A 27,978-nucleotide genomic window follows, 5' to 3' on the forward strand; every position below is an offset into this window, starting at 1 on the left:
TTCTGTGCTCTCTTGTAGCTTTCAGAGCTTCTTTAGAAGGATTATCTTGAATTCTTTGTTGAGCTATTTCTGTATCTTCATTTTTGGGGGTCAGTTACTGGAAGTTTATTGTGTTTCTTTTTATTTAATAAATTTATTTATTTTATTTATTTATTTTTGGCTGTGTTGGGTCTTCTTTGCTGCACGTGGGCTTTCTCTAGTTGCGGTGAGAGGGGGTTACTCTTCGTTGTGGTGTGCGGGCTTCTCATTGCAGTGGCTTCTCTTATTGCAGAGCATAGGCTCTAGGCGTGTGGGTTTCAGTAATTGTGGCACACGGGCTCAATAGTTGTGGTTCATGGGCTTGGTTGCTCCGCAGCATGTGGGATCTTCCCAGACCAGTGGTTGAACCCATGTCCCCTGCATTGGCAAGTGGATTCTCAACCAGGGAAGCCCCTATTGTGTTTCTTTAGTAGTGTCATGTTTCTCTGATTCTTTGTGATCCTTGTAGCTTTGCATATGTAGCCCCCTCCTTCCAGCTTCTGCATTTAGGGCACACGGAGGAGAAACAGAGAGGAAAGTGGTCTTTTTATGCTTTTGGCCAATGATTCCTGGTGAGGAAACATTTGCTTAGGCTTATTTTGGTTCCACTGCACCCTAGTGGTATAATGTGTAGTTTTGGCACCTAATTTTCTTGGAAGCATGTTTCAGTTTTTGTCTCTGTCACCTAATACTGCCTCAAAGAAATGAATTTTACACCCATAGCTCAAGGTGAGAAATTTCCTCACTGGGAAGCTGTCTGAGCAGCCATGTGGCTCCTTTCTTCTTGTTTACACTCTTGAGGACCTTCATATGGAGTCAAGGAAACCAGGAATCTTCTTCTTCCTCTTCTTTCCAGGCATGCTACATAATGAAACACTTTCCCTTGCTGGTATAGACAGTTCCAGCAGCTTCCTGTCTTCAAAAGGTACAAGCTCTCTTTATAAGTTATCACCAAATTGTAGAGAATGTGTCAAGCTTTCCCAAGAACAACTTCACCACCCTCCATTAGAATATAAGCTCCACAAGGACATAGAACTAGTTAGTTGTTCATCACTGTATTCCTAGAGCATAGAACAGTTCAGACATCATAGGTGTTCAATATTTTTTTATTGAAAGAATAAAAAAATAAAATTGTATCAAGATTTTATTTGTTTTTAAAATCTTTAATACAGGTTGGATGACATCAGGTTTCAATTAACCAAATAACCTATAGTCTTGTGGTTCTAAACTGGTGGTCATTTGGCTCCCTTCCCACTGAGGTTATTTGGTAATGTCTGGAGACATTTTTGGTTATTACAACTCAGAGAGGGGTGCTACTGGCATCCAATGGGTAGAGACCAGGCATGATGCTAAACATTTTATGATGCAAAGGAGCAAATCAAAGAATTATCCAATTCAAAATGCCAATAGTGTCAAAGTTGAGAAACCTTGGATTAATATATTAATTATTTAATTATAAAAAACAAATTATTCAACTAACAAAACTGAATTATTTAAAAGATGCATTGTCATTTTCAGTTTTCTAGACAAATTCCTGTTTTTAAAGACGTCTCTCAATTTTTGAATCACCTCAGTTTTTTCAGGACATTTTTTACAGACAATATGGATGTTTGATTGTTAAATGAAACGTTTAAAATAGGCATTTTAAACTTTTTCCCAGAGGGCTTTTCAATGTGAATAAAATGACACTATGGCAAGTTAGTCCTTAGATTGTTGGGATAAGTTTTTATGCAGAAGACTTAACTATGACTCTGATGTTAACTATACTCTTGTTCATAAACTTCATAAATAATCTTTCATTATAAACTGAGCAAAAGAAATATGGACATGCAATAAATCTGAAGCCTCATCAATAGCATGCAAAGACTCATTTCATTTTCTTAGAGCGGATTCACTCTAAAGCATCTTAGTTGAAATTTCTAATCCTTTCCTCCAACAATAAATAGCCCCATTTGTATTTCAGATTTATTATTGCAGAAACATATGGCTTAGAGAACTCCCCCATTATACGGTATTCTTAAATCTTTTCCTGGGGGTAGTATTCTTCTTTAATCTTATTCTTTAATATTGATTCTTTAATGCTTACAGAAAGCTATTTATTTAAAATTTAAATCACAGCTTTATTGAGATATAATTACATATCGACAAGTTCACTCTTACAAAAGTCATATATGGAAAGCCTATATCTAACATCATACTCAATGATTAAAAACTGAAAGCTTTCCCTCTAAGATCACATTAAAGGAATCATGCACTATGATCAAGCAGAATTTATGCCTGGAATGCAAGGATGGTTCAACAAACGCAAATCAATAAATGTGATACACCACATTAACAGAATGAAGGAGAGAAATCACCTGATCATTTCAATAGATGTAGAAAAAGCATTTGACACAATACAACATTGTTTCATGATAAAAACTGTCAGCCAATTATGTATAGAAGGAACTTACCACAACACTATAAAGGCCATTTATGAAAAGTGAACATAGTGAAAAACTGAAAGATTTCCCTCTGAGATCCAGAACAAGGCTAGGTTGCCCACTATCACTTCTATTTAACATAGTACTGCAAGCAGGTGAGGTCAGCATGATGGCAGAACAAGAGCTCTTCTTCTTGAACCCCCTTCCCCCCCTCAGCAACAATAACTGGGCAGCCATCCACAGACAAAAGTGCCTTTGTGGATGTTTTGGTATCCAGGTAGGAGACTGTGATGCCCCAGTTTTCTTGGTCAAGACTGATGAGGGCCATTTTGAGTATGCAGGCCCATGCCCAGGTGGGATGACCCAGAAGGGCTCTGTATCCCTGTGGACTTGGCTATAGCATCACTTGGCATTGGTCCTTCCCCCGGCACCATATACTAAAGGGCTTGGGATGAGTCACACCTATCTGTGCCCACACGACGGTAACGGCTATGGGCCCTGAAGTGGCCCATGACCTGGCTCCAGCCCCTCTCAGCCATGGTCTGGGAGCCCCTGGAGACAAGTCTGCCAAACTTAGTCCAACTGTAGATTCTGAAATGGCCCTGTAACTGGGCCATAAACCCTGCTAGCCATAGACCCCAAGCAGTCCTGTGGGCCCAGCAATCTGGAGGCAGACATGCCCGTCTGTGCCTCCAGAGATCCTGAAATAGACTTATATTTGGTTCCAGCCTGTCCTAGCCACAGTCCACTAGCAATCCTACCAGCCCAGGGACCCAGTGGATACTGAATCCATAACATATGCCTAGTTATTTATTTACAAATATTTGTTATGCATTTCCTAGTTGCAGTAACTCTACTGAGTGCTGGGGACACAGTGGTTGTCAAAAGGCATGCCTCTGCTTTCATGTAGGTTATGGCCTATTGAAGGGAGTACGTATTTAACACATGAACAAAAAAGTAAACATGTTATTGTAAATTGTGTTATGTGGTATAAAAGAAAAAATGGAGTCTTATGATAGAGAATTAGCATGGGATAGCTGATGTAGACAGGGTAGTCAGGGAAGATGTTTCTATGTGGTTGATATTTCTTTTTTTTAATATTTATTTATTTATTTGGTTGCACCGGGTCTTTTTTACTTATTTATTTTTATATTTATTTTTGGCTGTGTTGGGTCCTCGTTTCTGTGCGAGGGCTTTCTCCAGTTGCGGCAAGCGGGGGCCACTCATCATCGTGGTGCGCGGGCCTCTTCACTATCGCGGCCTCTCTTGTTGCGGAGCACAGGCTCCAGACGCGCAGGCTCAGTAGTTGTGGCTCACGGGCCCAGTTGCTCTGCGGCATGTGGGATCCTCCCAGACCAGGGCTCGAACCCGTGTCCCCTGCATTAGCAGGCAGATTCTCAACCACTGCGCCACCAGGGAAGCCCTATGTGGTTGATATTTAAGCTACGATCTCAGTGATGAAATGGAACCAGCTTTTAAAGAGCAAAGTGAAAATGGTTCCAGGCAGAATACAGGCATATGTAAAAAAGTCTTTTAAGATAAATTTCAATCTTGTTATTATGGCCCATTGGCTTTTCATTAGCTGCTTATCATCCTCAATATACTTATTAAAACATTTCCACATACTATTGTAGTAGTCTGTTTAACGATACTGCTTCTCTATCCCCCTATCCTGAAGTTAGGTTTCCTGTGTTCTTCTTCTTGGACTCTCCAGTCCCTAGAGGTTCACGTTAAAGGAAAACATAAGAAAGCAAGAGGGAGAATGAGTGGAAGTGACACCAAACCTAGTAAGTTTTGATAATGATTATGAAGAAGTCATTGTTCCTAAAAGAAACTGACTTATATCACTCTTTTGGAAGGGAGATTAACAGCATAGAAATGATCAATATTTTTTCAATATTTTTGGTAAAATTTTTGTAGAATGTAAACCCACATTTGCATATGTAATTGTCTTTCTAATTTAAAATGTACCATATGTAATTGTCCTTCAGATTGAATGAGGTCAGATCTTAATGCACAAAACTTAACACTTCACTGTTTGTTTTGAAATTTCTTCAAAATATTTACCTCTAAAATTTCTTCCTTTCATTGTTATTCTTTAAGCACTAAATAATGGTAAATCCCTTGTAAAACTGCTATCAAAATCAAGTTATAGGGCTTCCCTGGTGGCGCAGTGGTTAAGAATCTGCCTGCCAATGCAGGGCACACGGGTTCGAGCCCTGGTCTGGGAAGATCCCACATGCCGCGGAGCAACTAAGCCCGTGAGCCACAACTACTGAGCCTGCGCGTCTGGAGCCTGTGCTCCGCAACGGGAGAGGCCGCGACAGTGAGAGGCCCGCGCACCGCGATGAAGAGCGGCCCCCACTTGCCGCAACTAGAGAAAGCCCTCGCACAGAAACGAAGACCCAACACAGCCATAAATAAATAAATTAATTAAAAAAAAAAAAATCAAGTTATAACCGTAAAGAAAGCACTTACTATAACATAGATACTCAATAAACATTAGGACTATCTATTTTCTAGGTTAATTAAATTAAAGCCCAGAAGCCTCAGAAGGTCTTCTCTCTTCCTTTCATACATTATCAAATACGATTTTATATAGTCTGTGTTTTTCCTTCATTGTTACTTTCTAAATTCTTGGCTCTCTTATTGTCCAATTCAACTCACTATTTCTGTATATTTTTGGATTTAAATGTATAATAGGTGATTTCTCTCCCATGAATGGAGGTGGTTATTTATTTTTCAATGTTATGATCTAATGAATGTAATTAGGTACATTTACCTCAGAATTCAAATATGTTTCTGTCCAAGATATATTTGCTTTATACATATATTTGGGAAATGACTGATGGACTATAATAAATCAAGCTGTATCCCTTTCAGATATGGATCAATGTATTAATATCCTGAAGACCAATATTCATATAAGCAATCAGTGCCTCCTCCAAATTATAACTTTTTTTGTCCCGTGAATATCTTCTAGGAGCTGTTTTGGATTCTATGGCCATTAGTTCCTCTGTCCTTACTGCTCTGACTTTAGGACTATTTATCCAGTATTGAGACATACCCACTGTCAGAGCAAAAATCAAAATGTCGGTTATATCTTCCTCGTTTCCTTAATACTTTGCTTCCTCTGCTTTTTGACTTTACTTGGTTGTCCTAGCCTAGTTACCTGCATCCTAGGACGAACGTTCTTTGGAGTTATATTTCCTGTGGTTATTTCTGCTATTTTAGCAAAGACCTTCATTGTGCTTGTAGCCTTCAAAGCCATGAAACCAGGAAACATGCTGCAAATATGGATGGTGACCCAATTCTCAAATACTATCATCTACAGTGGTTCCCTCATTCAAGTATGTATCTGCACAATCTGGTTGGGAACTTCTCCCCCTTTCCCTGACATTGACACACAATCAGAGTTGGACCTAATCATCCTTCAATGTAACGAGGGATCCGCTACTGCCTTCTACTGTGTTCTGGGTTACTTGGTCTTTCTAGCATTTCTGAGCTTGACTATTGCTTTTCTGGCCAGACAGCTACCAGACAATTTCAATGAGGCAAAAATAATCACATTCAGCATGCTGGTTTTCTGTAGTGTGTGGATTTCTTTCATACCCAGATATATAAGCACCAAAGGCAAGGCCACCATGGCTTTGGAAACATTTTCCATCTTGGCTTCCAGTGCTGGTTTATTGGGTTGTATATTTCTCCCCAAGTGCTATGTGATCCGACTAAGATCAGACAGGAATTCAAGGGAAAAATTACCTCAACAAATTCCTCGCAAAAGATAAAGGAATTAGTGTTAAAGTGGCATCATTGATATGAAATGAACAATACTATGGAAATATTATTTGGAAATATTCCAAAGGGTGGTATGAAATAAATGCATTTCATTTAAACAATAACAATTGCTCCTTAATCAAGTGGCACTATCATTGTGGCAGCAAGTCACAGTGAAGAAAGCACTGGGGTCAGGTAGACCAATGTTCAAATTCAACACCCCTACTGACTGACTCTGTCAGTGTAACCAATTAACATTTCTTTGAATCACAGTTTTCTCATCTTTAAACAACATGTAGCAGGTTAACAAGTTAGAAAGGGCTAGAGTGAGAATTAAGTCATTTATGTGAAACTATAGTGGGTGCTCAAGAACATGCTTCCCTTCTGTTAGTCTTACTCTAGCTGTCTTTTCCCTTCTTATTTAAATAAAAATTGAATTTTAAGGAATTATAAGTTCTGGTAGTAGAAAGCTAGTGATGTCTAATTGTCCATCATTACACTACTCGTAGACACAAACCAATATGAAATTGGAGCTTTGGATGATTTAAATAGCGTTCTTTATGCTTCCATAGGCCCAAGTGAAACATGGATCAAAGCTTAAACAAAACCCAGAGGGAAACAGAAGGAACTATTCAGGGAAAAAGACAATGCTTTATCAAAGATCCTGGTAACATCTAATTGGAGAAACTTGACCTACTGAGAGAGAGGAACCGTCCTTCATGAAGAGGGTTGCTTTTGAATATAGTCATAACATTCAAATATCTTCTCTTTCATCTCTTCCCCACTGATATCTGATATCACTTACAATGGCATTGAAATGTGACCGTGGTTAGATGTGAATCAGGAGATGAGGTTTAAATCCAGTAAAGTAAGATAACGGTTGTAATTTAAAGGACCTGTAACTGTAGAATGATTCCTTCTGGGAGATGTAGTTTTTCAGTTACTTATTTATTTTTTTTGGCCAGTAAATTCCTTTGCACAGGTTATTTCTTATTTTCCAACAATAAACCAATCCCTCATATAAATCTTTAAAAGCAGAAGGCAGGTGGACTGGGAAGGGAATACTAGGAAGAGACCGGGCTGCCCTTTCTGTTGGCTCTTCTCAAGTGCCAGCTCATCATTTGAGTGTGCACATGGGCAAGTGTCTCCAACTTGATTTCTGGAGCTTAAATTGGAGTTTGCCACGGTGGTAATGGTCCCTGCAGAGGTATGGCGGCCATACCCCAAATAATAGAGGCATTGGAAATAACGGATGTTCAGAAATTGCTACACCAGGTAAATGTTTTTTTTTTTTTTTAATTGAAGTATCATTGATTTACAATATTATGTTAGTTTCAGGTGTACAACAAAGTGATTTGCTTATACATATATAGGTATATATCTATATTCTCTATTTTGATTCTTTTCCATTATAGTTTATTACAAGATATTGAATATAGTTCCCTGCTCTACACAGTAAATCCTTGTTATCTTTTATATATGGTAGTGTGCATCTGTTAATCACATGTTCCCCATTTATCCCTTCCCCCCTCCTTTAGGTAAATGTTTCTGTTTGCTTGATTTTTGGTTTGTTTATTCTGGCAGGAGTTATATGTCATTCAGACTTCTGGATCTTGAGAGGAATTGTGTTTGCATATAATATCGAACACAGTGCAACTGCAAGACTAGGGAACAGTGAATCAAAGATATTCTTAGCCTATCTCAATTCTCAGTGATCACCCATCGTTTTTCTTTTCCTAGCAAAGTAGATTTCTAACTAAAAAATAAGATATAGTTCACCTCTTTGGTTATGTTGGACTTAGTTGCTTCTATTTGGCCATAAAATTGGTAGAAAAAGGAGCAAATATTCCACTGGAATCTGCTCTGATGTAAATAAGCTAAATTAATTATAGTCACAGTTTATGACCTGAAGATAATGGAAATGACTGTGTTGTAGAAGTTGTGTTGGAAAGTTTCTACAACTATATTGTTCACTTGTTCACGAGAACATACCACTTAAAAAGGGAGAGAAGCTTAGTTTTAAAAAACTGGGAGGAAGATCAGCACTAGTATATGAATGTAAGGTCATGTTTTCTAGGGCAAATCTTTCTGTGTTGGGGTTGTATATCAACATAGTAGTAATGTATGGAATCGACAGAAGGAATAGAATATTTTCAGAAATATTTCCAATAAATGACATGAATTTAACCTTCCTGCAGGAGCTCAACCAAGTGTTTAAGTGAATGTTCATCAAAGAGATGTTTCAAACCAATTGTTCGCAAGTTGAAATGGATTGTAAATGGGTATGCTGTATGGCAATTGATGCATGGTTCATGGGGAATAACCCATCATCCAGTGATCCTTTACACAGCATCTTAATTTGTTATTTTGTAGCATATTATAATAAAAGTATAAATAATGTCCATATACCATATAGCTTTTTATTATATAAACACCTTTATATGACCACTTCGCTTAAGAAATATCAATAGATTTGAAGTTCCCTGTACGCTCTCTCCCATGAACATTCTGCTCCCTGCAGTTCTCTAGATGGAAGCTCTACTCTAAATTTTGTGTTAATCATTTCGTTTTTAAAGTAGTTCTCCATCCCCAAATAATATGTCGTTGAAATTTTGACTGTTTATCAATTTTATATAAACGTATTATATGGTATGTGTTCTTATGTGACTTGTATTTCCTAAGCCTATTTTAAGGATTTATACATGTAGTTGGATACAGTATAGTTGTATTTCATCCTTTTTCATTGTTACATATTGTATCTCACTATGTAAGAATATAGCAGTAACTAGTGAATTCTCCTCGCAACAGATATTTGGACTGTTTCTTTTTTTTCCTATTGCAAAGATTGCTGTTTCTTCCATTCTTGTATAAATCCCCTGGTGCATACATATATCATTTCTCTAGAGGTGGAATTTCTGTATCATAAGGTATTTCTTTGCCAGGAAATATCAATTTGTTTTCTAAATTCTTTTTGTAAGAATTTGAACTATCAATAGTTATTTATAAAATTTTGCATTGCACCACATCTTTATCAAAAGTTGGTCATTGTCACGCTCTTAATTTTGTCACTTTGAGATTATGAAATGGTATTATTTTTTTTTAACTTGCAATTACCTGATTTGTAATGAAATTGCTATTTTTACTTCTCTTTTTCTCTGGTTCAGTGATTTCACAACAATATGACTAAATGTGGATCTCCTTTTCTTTTCTTTTTTTTTAAATCCTGCCTAGGATATTCTGGCCTTCCTAAATATGTGAATTAAGTTTTACTATTTCAGGAAAATTCTCAAACATTATTGTTTCAAATATTTTGCCCCTTAGTCTCTATCTCCCCTTTTTGGGGTTGTAAAATAGATAGTCTTATTCTATGCCTCTTAAACTCTATTTTATATATATCTGATGTCTCAAACTCTATTTTCTGTTTTTCATCAAAAGGAAAAATTATATTTATCTCCATAAATGTCTTCAGCATTCAAAGTTCTTGACAAAATTCAATATTCATTCCTAATAAAAACCTTAGTAAATATGAATTGGTAATTCCTGAAACCAGCGTCTAATTTAAAGGGGAAATGCTATGAAATTCCCACTGAAGTCAAGAACAAGTCAAGAATGCTCACTATTTCCATTACTACTTAACACTGTATTGGAAATATGGGCCAACACAACTTTTTAAAAAAGAAAATAACTAGAAACATGACACTGGGAAAAGAAGGTATAGAACTATCTCTATTGGTGGATAATGTGGTAATATACCAGGAATATCTAAGAAAACCAATGATGCAAATAATAAAAATGTTTAGTAAGATAGTAGAATAGAAAATTAATATACAAAAGCAATACATATACAAGTAACCAGTTAGAAGTACAATGAAAGAGAAAGCACTATTTATGACAGCAATAAATAAGATGTAATTCCTAAGAATAAAATAACAAGATACGTGAAAAACCAATATGAGAAAAACTTTAGCACTTTCTTGGAAGTTGACATGAACAAATGGAAAGATATCCCTTGTTTGTGAATGTCAATTCTCCTTAAATTAATGTAGAAATTCAGCACAATCTCAACACAAATAGCATACTTTTTTCCCTTGAACAAAACAGATTGATTCTACAGTCTATATTGTAAAAAACTTGCTAGAATACATAAGAACACTTAGAAAAGAGCCATGAATGGGAAATAGTCCTTCCAGATATTAAAGCATATTATAAAACCTTTGTATTTTAAACACTGTGATACTGACACGAAAGTAGACACACAGACGAATGGAATAAACAAAAATTCAGAAATTAATACAAGTACATAAAAACATAAAAGCACCAACTCAAAATTGAGTTTTCAATAAATGAAATTGGAAGAACTAAGTAGCCATTTGGAAAGATAGTAAAATTGGATCCATAAGTCAAACACCAGAATAAATTCCAAATAGGTAAGAAATCGAAATACAAAAAATAAAACCATACAAGTACAAGAAGAAAACATAAGTGAAGTTTTATATATCCCAAGTCAGAACTTAGCTATGACTAATTCCAACTTAAAATATATACTACATAACACATATTAAAACACTATAACTAGTGATAAATGGCAAATAACTAAATGAGAGAAAAATATTTGCAAAATATACCATACATAGAGAACTAGTATAAAGAGTTCTTAAAGAAAATAAGTCCAGTGATACCCTGATGGTGAGGATACTTAGTCTCTAGATAGTGTTTCCCTAGATGGCAAGGACACTTAATCCTTAGACGCATCATTTCTCACTAAAATGAACTAGATGTTCTTGGAGAAATGGATGAGTCTAGGCCTGAGACAGGGAAGGTACAAGGTGTGCCTGGTCCATCTTTTGTGTGTGTGTGTGCCAGAAAGCAAGATTGTGTTTAAAGACCAATGGAGACGTTAAAAGGACAAGAGAACCAACTTGAAGGGATGTGTGTTGGCCAAATTTGGAAAATTTTAAGCATAAAGGGAATTCCCTGGCAGTCCAGTGGTTAGGATTCCACACTTTCACTGTGGAGGGCGTGGGTTCAGTCCCTGGTTGGGGAACTAAGATCTGCCAAGATGTGCGGCCAAAAAAAAAAAAAAAGTTAAGCATAAAAAAACCCATAATGGATTATGAAATATTAAATTAAAAAAGAATCTATGAGTCCATAATGTTACTCAGAGTATAGGGAGAGGAGGAAAAGGGCAGGGGGGCTCTTCCTTTTGGAAGAATGCCAGATAATAAATATGCAAGGAATGACAGAATTAGAAAATTGTGGTTTTGCATCAATCTCCAGTTTTAATAATTGCTACAGGCAGGAATCATCAGTGGATTTTGCAGTAATTGGGAGAAAGTTGCTGGGGAGTTAGCCATGTGAATATACTGGGAACAGCATTGCAGGCAGAGGGGCTAACAAGTGGTTAAAATTAGGCAGAAGTAAGCAGGACGTGGATAATGCCAAAGAGGGTCATAGAGGAGGAGTACAGTGGGGGAAAGGGGGAGAGGAGGAGGGGGAAATTAGGTGGCTACATCATGTGGAGACTGAGGCCATTGTAAAGACTGGCTTTTTGTCAGACTGAAATGGAGAACAATTACATGGTTTTGAGCAAAAGACTGATACAATCTGACTTAAGTTTCAAGAAACGTCACTCAAAATAGTCTGGAGGGAGACAAGGAGAAATAAGAATAAGAATGAGAAGCAACAGCACATTTAAAATTTTTAAATTTTATTGGAGTAGATTTAATTTACAATGTTGTGTTAGTTTCAGGTGTATAGCAAAGTGATTCAGTTATATGTATGCATATATTCATTTTTTTTAAGATTATTTTCTCATATAGGTTATCACAGAATACTGAGTAGAGTTCCCTGTGCTATACAGTAGGCCCTTGTTGGTTATCTATCTTACTTTTTTTTTTTTTTAATTAATTAATTAATTAATTTATTTATTTTTGGCTGTGTTGGATCTTCATTTCTGTGCGAGGGCTTTCTCTAGTTGTGGCAGGTGGGGACCACTCTTCATCGTGGTGCGCGGGCCTCTCACTGTCGTGGCCTCTCTTGTTGCGGGGCACAGGTTCCAGATGCACAGGCTCAGTAATTGTGGCTCACGGGCCCAGTTGCTCCGCGGCATGTGGGATCCTCCCAGACCAGGGCTCGAACCCGTGTCTCCTGCATTGGCAGGCAGATTCTCAACCGCTGCGCCACCAGGGAATCCTGGTTATCTATCTTATATATAGTAATATGTGTGTGTTCATCCCAAGCGCCTGAATTATCCACCCCCCCCCCAACGCTGTTACCCCTTTGGTAACCATAAGTTTGTTTTGGATACCTGTAAGTCTGTTTCTGTTTTATAAATAAGTTCATTTGTATCTCTTTTTTAAAATTAAATTCCACATATGAGTGATATCACATGATGTTTGTCTTTCTCTGTCTGACTTACTTCACTTAGCATCAGAATCTCTAGGTCCATCCATGTTGCTGCAAATGGCATTATTTCATTCTTTTTTTATGGCTCAGTAATATTCCATTATATATAAATGTGCCACATCTTCTTTATCCATTCATCTATTGATGGACACTTAGGTTGCTTCCATGTCCTGGCTATTGTACATAGAGCTGCAGTGAACATTGTGGTACATGACTCTTTTTGAATTATGGTTTTCTCAGGGTATATGCCCAGTAGTGGGATTGTTGGGTCATATGGTAGTTCTATTTTTAGTTTTTTAAGGAACCTCCATACTGTTTTCCATAGTGGCTGTATCAATTTACATCCCCACCAGCAGTGCAGGAGGGTTCCCTTTTCTCCACACCCTCTCTAGTATATATTGTTTGTAGATTTTTTGATGATGGCCATTCTGACTGGTGTGAGGTGATACCTCATTGTAGTTTTGATTTGCATTTCTCTAATGATTAGTGATGTTGAGCATCTTTTCATGTGCCTCTTGGCCATCTGTATGTCTTGTTTGGTGAAATGTTTATTTAGGTCTTCCACCCATTTTAAAATTGAACTGTTTGTTTTTTTGATACTGTGCTCCATGAGCTGTTTGTATATATTGGAGAATAATGCTTTGTCAGTTGCTTCATTGTCAAATATTTTCTTCCATTCTGACGGTTGTCTTTTGGTCTTGTTTATGGTTTCCTTTGCTGTGCAAAAGCTTTTAAGTTTCATTAGGTCCAATTTGTTTTTTTAAATTTTATTTCCATTACTCTAGGAGGTGGGTCAAAAGGATCTTGCTGTGATTTATGTCATAAAGTGTTCTGCCTATGTTTTCCTCTAAGAATTTTATAGTGTCTGCCTTACATTTAGGTCTTTGATCCATTTTAAGTTTATTTTTGTGTATAGAGAAGTGTTCTAACTTCATTCTTTTACATGTAGCCGTCCAGTTTTCCCAGCACCACTTACTGAAGAGTCTGTCTTTTCTCCATTGTATATTCTTGCCTCCTTTGTCAAAGATAAGATGACCATATGTGTGTGGGTTTATCTCTGGGCTTTTTATCCTGTTCCATTGATTTATATTTCTGTTTTTGTGCCAGTACCATACTGTCTTGATTACTGTAGCTTTGTAGTATAGTCTGAAGTCCAGGAGCCTGATTCCTCCAGTTCCGTTTTTCTTTCTCAAGATTGCTTTGGCTATTCGGGGTCCTTTGTGTTTCCATACAAATTGTAACTTTTTTTGTTCTAGTTCTGTGAAAAATGCCATTGATAATTTGATAGGGATTGCACTGAATCTGTAGATTGCTTTGGGTAGTATAGTCATTTTCACAATGTTGATTCTTCCAATCCAAGAACATGGTAGATCTTTCCATCTGTTTGTATAGTCTTTGATTTCTTTCATCAGTGTCTTATAGTTTTCTGCATACAGGTCTTTTGCCTCCTTAGGTAGGTTTATTCCTAGGTATTTTATTCCTTTTGTTGCAATGGTAAATGGAAGTGTTTCCTTAACTTCTCTTTCTGATTTTTCATTGTTACTGTATAGGAAGGCGAGATATTTCTGTCCATTAATTTTGTATCCTGCTACTTTACCAAATTCATTGATTAGCTCTAGTAGTTTTCTGGTAGCATCTTTACAGTTCTCTGTGTATAGTATCATGTCATCTGCAACAGTGACAGCTTTACTTCTTTTCCAATTTGGATTCCTTTTATTTCTTTTTCTTCTCTGATTGCTGTGGCTAAAACTTCCAAAACTATGTTGAATAATAGTGGTGAGAGTGGGCAACCTTGTCTTGTTGCTGATCTTGGAGGAAATGCTTTCAGTTTTTCACATTGAGAATGATGTTGGCTGTGGGTTTGTCATATATGGCTTTTATTATGTTGAGGTAGGTTCCCTCTATGCCCACTTTCTGGAGAGTTTTTATCATAAATGGGTGTTGAATTTTGTTAAAATCTTTTTCTGCATATATTGAGATTAGCATATGGTTTTTATCCTTCAATTTGTTAATATGGTGTATCACATTTATTGATTTGTGTATATTGAAGAATCCTTGCATTCCTGGGATAAACCCCACTTGATCATGGTGTATGATCCTTTTAATGTGTGGTTGGATTCTGTTTGCCAGTATTTTGTTGAGGAATTTTGCATCTATGTTCATCAGTGATATTGGCCTGTAATAGTTTTTTTTTGTAGTATCTTTGTCTGGTTTTGGTATCAGGGTGATGGTGGCCTCATAGAATGAGCTCTGGAGTGTTCCTCCCTCTGCTATATTTTGGAAGAGTTTGAGAAGGATAGGTGTTAGCTCTTCTCTAAATTTTTGATAAACTTCGCCTGTGAAGCCATCAGGCCCTGGGCTTTTGTTTGTCGGAAGATTTTTAATCACAGTCTCAATTTCAGTGCTTGTGATTGGTCTGTTCATGTATTCTATTTTTTCTGGTTCAGTCTTGGAAGGTTGTACTTTTCTAAGAATTTGTCCATTTCTTCCAGGTTGTCCATTTTATTGGCATATAGTTGCTTCTAGTAGTCTCTCACGATCATTTGTATTTCTGCAGTGTCAGTTGTTACTTCTCTTTTTTCAATTCTAATGAGGTTGATTTCAGTCTTCTCCCTTTTTTTGCTGATGAGTCTGGCTAATGGTTTATCAATTATGTTTATCTTCTCAAAAAACCAGCTTTTAGTTTTGTTGATCTTTGCTATCATTTCCTTCATTTCTCTTTCATTTATTTCTGATCTGATCTTTATGATTTCTTTCCTTCTGCTAACTTTGGGGTGTTTTTTTTTGTTGTTGTTGTTCTTTCTCTGACTGCTTTAGGTGTAAGGTTAGGTTGTTTATTTGAGATTTTTCTTGTTTCTTGAGGTAGGACTGTATTGCTGTAAACTTCCTGCTTAGAACTGCTTTTGGTGAATCCCATAGGATTGAGGTCATTGTGTTTTCATTGTCATTTATTTCTAGGTAATTTTTGATTTCCTCTTTGTTTTCTTCAGTGATCTTTTTGTTGTTTAGTAGTGTATTGTTTAGCTTCCATGTGTTTGTATTTTTTACAGTTTTTTTTCCTGTAATTGATATTTAGTCTTATAGCATTGCTGTCAGAAAAGATGCTTGATACAATTTCACGTTTCTTAAATTTACTGAGGCTTGATTTGTGACCCAAGATGTGATATATCCTGGAGAATGTTCCATGTGCACTTTCGAAGAAAGTGTATTCTGTTGTTCTTGGATGGAATATCCTATAAATATCAATTAACACCATCTGGTCTAATGTGTCATTTAAGCTTGTGTTTCCTTATTTATTTTCTGTTTGGATGATCTGTCCATTTGTGTAAGTGGGGTGTTAAGGTCACCTACTATTATTGTTTTAGTGTCAATTTCCCCTTTTATGGCTGTTAGCATTTGCCTATGTATTGAGGTGCTCCTATGTTGGGTGCATCGATATTTACAATTGTTATATCTTCTTGGATTGATCCTTTGATCATTATATAGTGTCCTTTCTTGTCTCTTGTAATAGTCTTTATTTTAAAGTCTATTTCGTCTGATATGAGTATTGCTACTCCAGGTTTCTTTTGATTTCCATTTGCATGGAATATTTTTTTCCATCCCCTCACTTTCAGCCTGTATGTGTCCCGAGGTCTGAAGTGGGGCTCTTGTAGACAGCATATATACAGGTCTTGTTTTTATATCCATTCAGCCAGTCTGTGTCTTTTGTTTGGGGCATTTAATCCATTTACATTTTAGGTAATTATTGATATTTATGTTTTTTTACCATTTTCTTAATTGTTTTGGGTTTGTTTTTGTAAGTCTTTTCCTTCTCTTGTGTGTCCTGCCTAGAAAAGTTCCTTAGGAATTTTTTGTAAAGCTGGTTTGGTGGTGCTGAATTCTCTCAACTTTTGCTTGTCTGTAAAACTTTTGATTTCTCCATTGAATCTGAATAAGATCCTTACTGGGTAGAGTGATCTTGGTTGTAGGTTTTTCCCTTTCGTCACTTTAAATATATCTTGCAACTCTCTTCTGGCCTGTAGAGCTTCTGCTGAAAGATCAGCTGTTAACCTTATGGGGATTCCCTTGGATATTATTTATTGTTTTTCCCTTGCTGCTTTTAATATTTTTTCTTTGTGTTTAATTTTTGTTAGTGTGATTAACATGTGTCTTGATGTGTTTCTCCATGGGTTTATCCTGTATGAGACTCTCTGTGCTTCCTGGACTTGATTGACTATTTCCTTTCCCATGTTGGGGAAGTTTTTGACTGTAGTCTCTTCAAATATTTTCTCAGACCTGTTCTTTTTTTCTTCTTCTTCTTCTGGGACGCCTGTAATTCGAATGTTGGTGTGCTTAATATTGTCCCAGAACTCCCTGAGACTGTCCTCTGTTCTTTTCATTCTTTTTTCTTTACTCTGCTCTGTGCAGTTATTTCCACCATTCTATCTTCCAGCTCACTTATCTGTTCTTCTGCCTCAGTTATTCTGCCATTGATTCCTTCTCGAGTGTTTTAAATTTCAGTTATTGTGTTGCTCATTACTGTTTGTTTGCTCTTTAGTTCTTCTAGGTCCTTGTTAAATGTTTCTTGTATTTTCTCCATTCTAGTTCCAAGATTTTGGATCACCTTTACTATCATCACTCTGAATTCTTTTTCAGGTAGTTTGCCTATTTCCTCTTCATTTATTTGGTCTTGTGGGTTCTTATCTTGCTCCTTTGCCTGCAAGATATTTTTCTGTCTTCTCATTTTGTCTAATTTACAGTATTTGAGGTCTCCTTTCCACAGGGTCGTATTTCCTCTTGCTTCTGATCTCTGCCCCCAGTGGTGAGGTTGGTCCAGTGGCTTGTGTAGGGTTCCTGGTGGGAGGGACTGGTGCCTGCATTCTGGTGGGTGGAGCTGAGTCTTTTCCCTCTGATGAGCAGGGCCGTGTCAGGTGGTGTGTTTTGGGGTGTCTGTGAGCATAGTATGACTTTAGGTATTCTGTGTGCCTATGGCTGAGTTTGTGTTCCTGTCTTCTTTGTTGTGAGGCATCCAGCACTGGGAGCTGCTGGCAGTTGGGTGGAGCCGGGTCTTTGATTCAGATAGAGGGCTCTGTGAGAGCTCTCAGCGATTAAGCTTCCCTGAGGCCAGGAATTCTCTAGTGGTCCAGGCTTCTGGACTCAGTGCTCTCACCCCAGAGCCTCAGGCCCGACTTCTGGTCGAGGGACCAAGACCCCACAAGTCACTCATCCCAGCAATAAAGGGGATTAAAAAAAAAAAAAGACTAACAAAACCCCAACAAATGGTAAAAAGTACAATCAAACAAAGAAAAACATTAGCAAGGAAACACACACATACATAAAAGAAACAAAAACAGAGCAAAATAAAACAAAAAGCAAGAGAACAACCAGACAAATAGAAGAACTCAAAAACAAAATCAATTAGGATTAAAACTAACAGAAACACATAACCTAAAAGCAAAACCAAAGCAGTGTGCCAACTGAAGAATACAGCAAGGAAACAGAATAAACTGATAAAAGTGATTTAAAAATAATAATAAAAATAAAAAGGGAAAAAACAGAACAACAGGAAAGCAAAGTAGAAATATGGAAATATATATATAAAAAGAGAAATATATTAAAGAAAAAGAAGAACAAAAAATAAGGGGAAAGAACACAGAACAACAGAAAAGCAAAGTTAAAAAGAAATATATATTAAAAAAAAGTCATAAAAATGGCAATCCCAAAAGACTAAAATAAAATAAAATAAAACAACAAACAAAAAAAAAAAAGAAAGAAAGAAGGGAAGAAAAAGAAACCAAAAAAAGCAAGCCAGAACCAATAACAGAAAGAATCAAAACATAATAAAATTAATAGTAAAAATTATGTTTCCCTGGAGTCTCCTCTTTAAGTGTCCTTGCATACACTGTGAGCCACAGCTCACCTCCACCTCCCCAAGAGGCTCTCCTCTGCCTCTGGGTTGGTCTCTGGACCTGCTGTGGGCCCTGTGCGGGCCACTCAGACTCTGATCTGGCCTAATTTCTGTGTTTGTTTGCCCCCATAGTCCATAGTTGCCAGAGCTAGACCATTTTCATTTGTGGGAAGGCTCACTGTCTACTCAGATATTCCATAGACACATGGTCTACCTAGTTGATCTCAGGGATTTAATCAGCAGCTTGTACAGCTGATGGAAAGATTTTCAATCGTCTTCCTTAGTCACCCTGTCCCTGGGGTTCAGCTTTGGTTTTATCCCCACTTCTGTGTGTGGTTCACCCACAGGAGTCTGGTCCTGAGGCTGCCTTGGAGCTCTTGGGTCTGCCCCTGTGAGGACCAGGCACAGAGGTGGTATGACTGCTTGAATCGCGGGACCCCCGGCAGTGCCAAATGTGCAGGGAAGCCGGAGGCCATGGGTGTAAGAGATATGGCCCTAGTGAGGGCCTTTTCTGGCGCCTGGAGTAAAGCACATGAGGGTCAGCCCTGGCTGGGCTTTTTCTGGCACCCATCAGCCAGCGCACAAGAGCCAGCCCTGAGTGGGCTTCTTTTACTGTCATCAGCAGGTGCTGGCATGTGGGGAGAGAGAGCTTACAATAGTGGCTCCTCCCCCTGTGTGTGACTCAGCAATAGCACCCTGCTTCCATGGCAGTCCAGGCTTCCTCCATAGGCATCCCTGCTGTGGATTTCCTCCCTCCTGTCCCCTCAGTCCATCTCCCCACAGTCAACAGAAGTTCTTGCTCTGGGCCTGTTCTCCAGTGCCCACACACCAGCTCCCAGCCCCCTTGCACACCAGCGAACACACGTCCCAATCTGGGGCACGTAGGACCACGGTATGGACCATCTGTGTATTTCTCACTCTGTCCCGTCTGCCACAGATTGGATGCTTCACCCTCTTCCAACAGCCTCAAATGCTTCTCTTCTGTCCCAGTTGATTTCCGCATCAGAGAGGGGTTTCCCTGAATTCGGGTATCTCTCCTCTGCTTCAGCTCCCCCACCCAGGGGTGCCGGTCCCATCCCACTTCCTCTCCTTCTCTTTTTCTCTTCTTTTTTCCATCCTACCCAGTTATGTAGGGATCTTTATAGTCCTTTCCAGTGTCCAGGGTCTTCTGCTAGTTTTCAGCTGGTGTTCTGTGAGAATTGTTCCATCTACAGATGTATTCCTGATGCATCCATGGAGAGAGATGAACTCCACATCCACCTGCTCCTCCGCCATCTTGATTCTCTCGAGAAGGTACTTTACTTATTTTCAGTTTTTATATTTCATTGAGTAGTAAAATTACAACCTTAGTAATGAATTTAAATTTCTGGCACACCCAATAACTCCCTTGGAAATAGTTGAAATGGTCTTCAATGCATTCATGGGTACAGATTGTGTAAAAAGAAACGATGCACAGAGGATAGGGGAGAAATAAAAGCTTGTTTCAGCAAAGCAAGATAAATTGCTGAGAAATAGTTAAGAATCATTATACTGGTAGCTAGAACCCTTATTTAGAATTCTAATACAAAACCAAAATATCTACTTTTGTTCTTTAACTAAAACCTGAATGCTTCAATCTTTTGTTCCAACAAACTTCCACCCAACAATTCAATGTTTTATGTGGAAAAAATTTCCAATCCACTGTGTTGTTGTTTTTGTTTGTTTGTTTTACCATTTTATTACCCAACTTCCAGTTTGCACAAAACATCTAGAAAATCCAAAATCATTTAAGAAATATAATCTCAAAGGTAAACATTACCCAAAACAACAGGCTGCAATTTCTCCCAGATGTACAAATTTTATTTGTGATCTATCCTTCAGCTTGACAGGTCTTTATGAAGGGATTTTTTTCCTCCTTAAAAATTTCTGAAACAAGATTATTCTAATCAATATCTATCTGTCAAGACCCTGTCATCCACATGGCTCAGAATAAAAGGGAGAAAGAAAGAAAGAAAGAAAAATAAATAAATAAAGTAAAATAGTTATTTAAAAAATTATTAAAAATTAAAAAAATTTAAAAAGTAATAAAAAAAAGAAAGGAAGAAAGAAGAGAGCAACCAAACAAAACAACGAATCCACCAATGATAACAAGTGCTAAAAACTATACTAAAAAAAAAACACACAACAACAACGGACAGACAGAACCCTAGGACAAATGGTAAAAGCAAAGCTATACAGACAAAATCACACACAGAAGCATATACATACACACTCACAAAAAGGGAAAAAGGAAAGAAAAAATATATCGTTGCTCCCAAAGTCCACCGCCTCAATTTGGGATGATTCATTGTCTATTCAGGTATTCCACAGATGCAGGTACATCAAGTTGATTGTGGAGGTTTAATCCACTGCTCCTGAGGCTGCTGGGAGAGATTTCCATTTCTCTTCTTTGTTCGCACAGCTCCCGGGGTTCAGCTTTGGATTTGGCCCTACCTCTGCGTGTAGGTCACCTGAGGGCGTCTGTCCCCCGCCCAGACAGGAGAGGGTTAAAGGAGCAGCTGCTTCGGGGGCTCTGGCTCACTCAGGCCGGGGGAGGGAGCGGTACGGAGGAGGCGGGGCGAGCCTGCGGCGGCAGAGGCGTCGTGACGTAGCACCAGCCTGAGGCGCGCCGTGTGTTCTCCCGGGGAAGTTGTCCGTGCATCACGGGACCCTGGCAGTGGCAGGCTGCACAGGCTCCGGGAGGGGCGGTGTGGAGAGTGACCTGCGCTCGCACACAGGCTTCTTGGTGGCGGCAGCAGCAGCCTTAGCGTCTCCTGCCCGTCTCTGGGGTCCGCGCTGTTAGCCGCGGCTCGCGCCTGTCTCTGGAGCTCGTTTAGGCGGTGCTCTGCATTCCCTCTCCTCGCGCACCAAGAAACAATGGTCTCTTGCCTCTCTGGTAGGTCCAGACTTTTTCCCGGACTCCCTCCCGGCTAGCCGTGGCACACTAGCCCCTTCAGGCTGTGTTCACGCAGCCAACCCCAGTCCTCTCCCTGGGATCAGACCGAAGCCGGAGCCTCAGCTCCCAGCCCCGCCCGCCCCGGCGGGGGAGCAGACAAGCCTCTCGGGCTGGTGAGTGCTGCTCGGCGCCGAGCCTCTGTGCGGGAATCTCTCCGCTTTGCCCTCCGCACCCCTGTGGCTGCGCTCTCCTCCGTGGCTCTGAAGCTTCCCCCTTCCGCCACCCGCAGTCTCCGCCCGCGAAGGGGCTTCCTAGTGTGTGGAAACCTTTCCTCCTTCACGGCTCCCTCCCACGGGTGCAGGTCCCGTCCCTATTCTTTTGTCTCTGTTGTTTCTTTTTTCTTTTGCCCTACCCAGGTACGTGGGGAGTTTCTTGCCTTTTGGGAAGTCTGAGGTCTGCCAGTGTTCAGTAAGTGTTCTGTAGGAGCTGTTCCACGTGTAGATGTATTTCTGATGTATTTGTGGGGAGGAAGGTGATCTCCACGTCTTACTCTTCCGCCATCTTGAAGCTCCTCAATCTGTACTCTATATAATATTTATCACCATCTAATATAATATATATTTTACTAATTGATTTTGATTATTGGTTATCTCTCCTAGCTAGGATACAAATTCCACAAGGACAGAGGTTACAGTTTGTTGCTGTTGCTTATTGCTGTATTCCAAATGCTTAGAACAAAGTTATGATAATAACTAATGGTTTTATAGCATTTACTATGTGCTTTGTAACTAGGATGACTATGTAATTTATATTCCAAACTGGGACTCTTTTTAGGCTGAAAGGAAGGCCCTTTTAATAATTATGAAAGGACAATAGGAATAATCAAGTGTCGTAGGCAAGCTCTGTGTGTAACTGTTCTACACAAACTGTATTTGTGCTTTACAATTATTTCCTCATTTAATTTTCATTACAACACTTGAGATTGTTACTGTTGTTATACCCATCTTACAGATGAGATAGATACCATTGTTATCTCTATTTTACCAATGAGGAAACCATAGCATAGAAAGATTAAATAATTTAATTAAGGCCACACAACAAGTATATTGAAAAGTCAGGATTTGAACCCAGGTAGTCTGGCCTCAGTGGTCATGATCACTCTGGTATATTAACTTGAAAAATATTTGTGGCTTAAAGAATGAACTGTCGGGCTTCCCTGGTGGCTCAGTGGTTAAGAATCACCTGTCAATGCAGGGGACACGGGTTCGAGCCCTGGTCCAGGGAGATCCCACATGCTGCAGAGCAACTAAGCCCGTGAGCCAAAACTACTGAGCCTGCGCTCTAGAGCCCGTGAGCCACAAATACTGAGCCCACATGCCACAACTACTGAAGCCCACGCTCCTAGAGCCTGTGCTCCACAAAAAGAGAAGCCACTGCAACGAGAAGCCTGCGCACCGCAATGAAGAGTAGCCCCCATTCGCCACGACTAGAGAAAGACCGCACACAGCAACGAAGACCCAATGCAGCCAAAAATAAGTAAATAAATAAATTTATTAAAAAAAAAAAAGAATGAACTGTCCACACTCTCTCTGATATCTTCTGTAGTTTCAAGTACTCTCCATCAGGACACTCTAAAGAGAGATTATTCAGTTTTTTTTTTCCATAAAGAATGGAATAACAATGATTCATGGGTAGTTCTGTACAAATGAGAGAAAAACCTGGGAGCATAGTGTGTGATGGTATACCCGTAATAGACTCATTAATTTATTCTAATGCAAGAACTATTTTCTGGCTATGGATAAATATAAAAAACAGATATAAATTGAAAACAATTTTATATTTCCTATAGAAAATGTTTAGTTAACTTTTTGGATAACATTTTAATGTCACTGACTAGACTTATTTTAACAGAATATGAAGTCTATTATGTGTGATACATTTCTAAGGACGTGTACAGTGATTATCTCTGGCATAGAACTGATGGGGAGAGAAATGGGGGTGAGATAGAAATGGGGGGGTGGAATCTATTCTCATTTTTCCAGCTTTTGAGCCTAACATAGTCATTTTCTCAAGGTTATTATTAATGACTTTCTGGAGAAAATTTCCTTCAAAACTGTTTAATTTTGTTTATCAGCCTGACTATATTCAGATCTCTCCAGGATAAAAATATTAGTATCTACATTCACAGAATTTTTTTTTTTTTTTGCTGCCCTATATGCAAAATTACATTTATCCAGGATCTTCAGAAAACATGTATCTGGCTCAGGAGAAAGGGTAGGACGACTGATGTTTTTAAATACCCTTTCTCATGGGGAGACCACAATTTTAATTTTCTAACATTTTTATTTGAATTATATTCACATTTTTTTCTAGAGCTCTGAAAGAACATAGAAATACATAATGGGCAACAGTTTTAGTTTGTTCTCCTCACCTAGGGATCTTAGCAGAGAAGTACAATGAAAAAAAGAAAAAAAGATGGAGTTTCACTATAGTTCCACTAAAGAGAAAAAATATGGTGAATTTTGGAAAGTCTGTAAAGTTTGGACTCAGATCCTGAATTTAGGCTATGTAATCTAACTTGTTTTTCTCATTAAGACTCTTTCCTCACCTATAAAAATTATGATAAAAAGCCTATCAAGATCTTAGCAGAGCAGTCAAGGTTAATATCACCAAGTAATATATACCTACATCAAGTACTCCTTGATATGGTGCACTGAGAAGTGCACATCAGCTTTGGCATCCTTCCCAACAGAACATCGTCCTGATCTCATAATGAGAAATCATCAGAGAAGCCCACACTGAGGCACAGTCTACAAAATAACTGACAAGCACACTTCAAAAGTGTCAAGTGATAAAGACAAGGAAGAACTGAGGAACTGTTATAGGTTGGAAGAAACTAAGGAGATAGGACAAAACTGCATCCAATGTGCAATCTCAGATTGGATCCTGAAGCAGAAAAACGATGGAAAATCTGGTGAAATTGGAATAAGTGCTGTATTCATTTAATAGTATTGTACTAACACTATTAAGTACCATGTTATATACCATAATTTCTTACTTTTGATGAATATTTTATGGTTATGTAAGATATTAACATTAGGAGAAGCTGGGTCAAGGGTATATGAGAACTCTACTATTTTCACAATTTTTTTTATAAGTCTAAAGTTATCTTTTAAAAAAGCCTATTAAAAACACACACACAAAAGAATATGTATATGTATAACTGAATCACTTTGCTGTACAGCAGAAACTAACACAACACTGTAAATCAACTATACTTCAATAAAATTAGATTAGATGGCTAAACAGGGACTTAGGAAAGTAGGATTTTGTAAATAGTGTTAAAAGAGTTTAAGCTTTTTCTTAGAAAAATGAGGAATCAAAGTATGGAAGTGGAAAAACAAAGTTTGCCACAGAAAGCCTGTGGCCACAGTGTGGAGAATGGGAGGGAGCTGATATTAGGCAACTAATATTGTGAGATATAATAATATAATATAATATTAGGCAACACCTGAGTGAGATATGATCATGTAATAGGAGTGAGAGTGATGATGGAGAAAATTGGACAGATATTAGACCTGAGGAGAATTTACCTACACATGGCAAGTTCATAACATGATAGTTATTTAATTTCTATGGAGAAGATATGATTTAGGTATTTCCAAAACAGGCAATGAAGATCATTTAGTTTGTGTCTTGTATTGTTATGTCACAAATTATAGACATTGATGCCGAAATCTGGCTTCTGTGCACTGACACCGAATTGAATTTTGGGAAAGAGTTTTGGGTGAAGTAGAAAGGAATAGCTTTATTGCCTTGCCAGGCAAAGGGGGCCACAGTGGGCTAATGCACCTCAGGGTGTCCCACCCTGGAGGGGGTAATGAGGAGTTTTATAGTAATGGTTCAAGGAGCAGGGCCTGATCAACTCATGGACAGTCTTCTGATTGGTTGATGGTGAGGTAATTGGGAATCAGTGTCATCAACCTTCTGGTTCCAACTGGTCTGGGGTCTATGTGCTTGTGGGCAGAATACAGTTAACTTCTTCCACCCGGTAGGGGTTTCGGTATCTGCAAAACAGCTCAAAGGACATGGCTCAGAATGTTATCTATAGTACTTAAGGTAGAATTAAAGGTCCTTGACTTCGTTGAATGGCTAAAGTATTACTATTTTCGGCTTGTTTGACTGATTTCCTTTCTTCTTGCATTTTCTCACTTCTCTGATTAAATTTATTCCTTGACTAAAGTTTTGCTACAAAGAAAAGACAGGCAGAGGACATGGGCGGGGGATCTATTCTGGAAAGGCCTCATAGGGTCCTGCTCGGTTACAACATCTGGGATCATTTAAAGCATAATCCATAGCTAGCATGAGAGGAGGAGTTTAAGAGGAGGGGCACACCAATCACCAGAAGTTAATCCGCCAATTCACTTTGTTGACTCTGGATACAGTTCAAAGCAACCCCATATGTTAAAAGGGATTCTCAGGCTGCCATTCAAGTGCTACTTGTCAATGCCTGACTCTATAAGTACATATATCCATACAATATCTTCTAATCTCATGTTCTAAGTTGCTGTTTATTTTGTGATGAGCCACCTTTGTTCATAAGGAACCACTTCTGTTGCTCTTTGAATATTGATATATTTCCCTGGCCCTCAAATGTATTCATACCCCACTAATAGCAGCTGTGACTGTATTTCAAGTCTTTCACCAATGTAGAATCTTCAATCATTCTATAAAGAATTTGCTTCTCAAATTGTAATCACTTCTACAAATATTAGTTTAACTTGCTGAAACTAAGATGATAATAATTTTAAAAAGTGCCAAGGGAAATAGATATAGTTCAAGTACAGAAACATATATGCTACTTTTGTTTTTTTATTTCCCTATTCTCAATGCATATCTGAAACTCAATCATTTCCTCTGAAGCTCTAAGAACATACTATTTCCAATTTTTCTAATTCATTTATCTTCTCTACTTATACAAAGTATTTGGAATTAACCTTCTTTGAAACATCTGCACTGAGGTTCACTTAAGTAAGTATTAAGGAAACTTTAGAAGGTATTATTTTAAGAACGATGTAAGTGGTAGCAACTACTATACTAATACACTAAAGAAGCTATAATGTTTGATTATCTGTAATTTTCCACTGTACCCCTCCCTCTATAATTCTCATTATGTAAATTCTCTCAATGTTAATCTTAAATTACCAATCAATTAAATGGAAAAGAATAGACCTTAAAATTTCATTATGCTGGGATGACAAAACTGGTAGGGTGAAATGCCCTCAGATTCCTTAGAAATATTTTGAAAGCTATTTCAATTTTTTCTTTAGGAAATAAAGTGTTTACCCATATGAGAAGAAAACAGGCTTATCATATTCCAAGTTTTATCTTTCTAAGGTGTAAATTATCTATGTTCCCATATTCTGGGAACATGAAATAAGGATAAAAAATGTATTGCTTCAATTTAAGACCACTCTAGGCCTCTTTGGCATGCATTCCATATTTCATAAGCAGTGATGATCATCAGGGCTAGGGTCAGGATTTGATAGAGACTCTGTATTTCTTAGACAGAGTTACATATGCATTAATGGTGTATAGGAAGAGCATAATACAGAAAGTCATAACCACTGAGACTGTAGCCAGAAGTACGATGGACATTATCTTTTCCTGTGTCCCCATCACCATGCATGTATAAGGTCCATGACACATGTGGGTACTGCACCAAATGGAATTTTTAATCAGTGGTAGGTGATAGTGAATAAGAATGACCAAGAATATCACCTGTACAGAAAACCGTACAAAAAAGTAGACAAAGGTACATTGCTAGCAGGGGCTTTTCCCTAGATAAGTAAAAAATTTCGTCTTCTTTTATATTAACGTGGTCTGCTTTGTCGTCAGTGCTGCTGGAGCTCTCTTTTAAAGACTGCTTCTTAAGCACCTTGGTTTCCTTATGCACAGTCTGCGAAACAAAAAACTCCATCCCAAAAGAGATGGAGGAAAAGGCAAAGCCAACCGAATACCAAACTCCTAGGACAGGTCTAGTGAAATGATTCTCATAACACTCTGCTACACAGGTTTTAGAGATATTCCCGTGGCACTGGAAGTCTTTGACCAGATCAAGCCAGGTTATTTGCACTACACACACACAACTGACATATAAACAAAGGTAACACACCACAGTGGTGGCCCTATGTAGAAGTTTGGGGGATCTTTGTTCATCTCCAGTATGGTAGGTGTCATAGCATCAAATACACCATTGTCAGCCATCTTGGAATCTAGGAAGACAAAAGCAAAGTGGCATCAGGAGGAAAGAATGAACTGTATTTTATCCCATTTATATAGTCTCTGCTGTTCTCTTAATAGGTGTTTGCTGTGAGGATACTCAGTGGTCTTGATGAGAGTAGAGTGCCAAAGAAAGTTTAGGTGAGTGTCCAAAAGCAATACACCCATTTAATAATATTTGTTATTTTTTCATTTACTAACCCCTTCTTCTAATTTTTCCCTATCAGTCTCTCCTCCTCACCCCATTTCACTCTCCAACCTCTTCCTACAGT

The 27,978-nt window shown here is 38.3% G+C and overlaps 1 protein-coding gene and 1 long non-coding RNA gene across 5 annotated transcripts in view; both read left to right on the forward strand.

The window, feature by feature from the left end:
* LOC309640942 overlaps nucleotides 1-27,978 on the forward strand; it is a 36,606-nt gene that overhangs the window by 3,841 nt on the left and 4,787 nt on the right. For 2 of the 4 annotated variants that reach the window (XR_014252446.1, XR_014252447.1), the window contains exons 1-2: nucleotides 21,231-21,424; nucleotides 27,788-27,847. This is a non-coding gene — a long non-coding RNA (uncharacterized lncRNA). Of the gene's footprint in view, nucleotides 1-21,230; nucleotides 21,425-21,840; nucleotides 21,893-22,678; nucleotides 27,848-27,978 lie in introns of those variants that run through there. The other 2 variants (XR_014252445.1, XR_014252444.1) reach the window with 2 other exon arrangements.
* On the forward strand, nucleotides 2,933-12,108 carry LOC309641298 (vomeronasal type-2 receptor 26-like; the record flags this gene model as incomplete). The annotated part of the gene is made up of 2 exons (XM_082421154.1): nucleotides 2,933-3,025; nucleotides 5,453-12,108. The coding sequence occupies 2 exons, from the start codon at nucleotides 2,933-2,935 to the stop codon at nucleotides 6,227-6,229; spliced, it is 870 nt and encodes a 289-aa protein (XP_082277280.1). The 3' UTR covers nucleotides 6,230-12,108.

This window comes from Balaenoptera physalus, assembly GCF_965194825.1.
Source record: "Balaenoptera physalus genome assembly, chromosome: 13".
Classification (NCBI taxonomy): domain Eukaryota; kingdom Metazoa; phylum Chordata; class Mammalia; order Artiodactyla; family Balaenopteridae; genus Balaenoptera; species Balaenoptera physalus.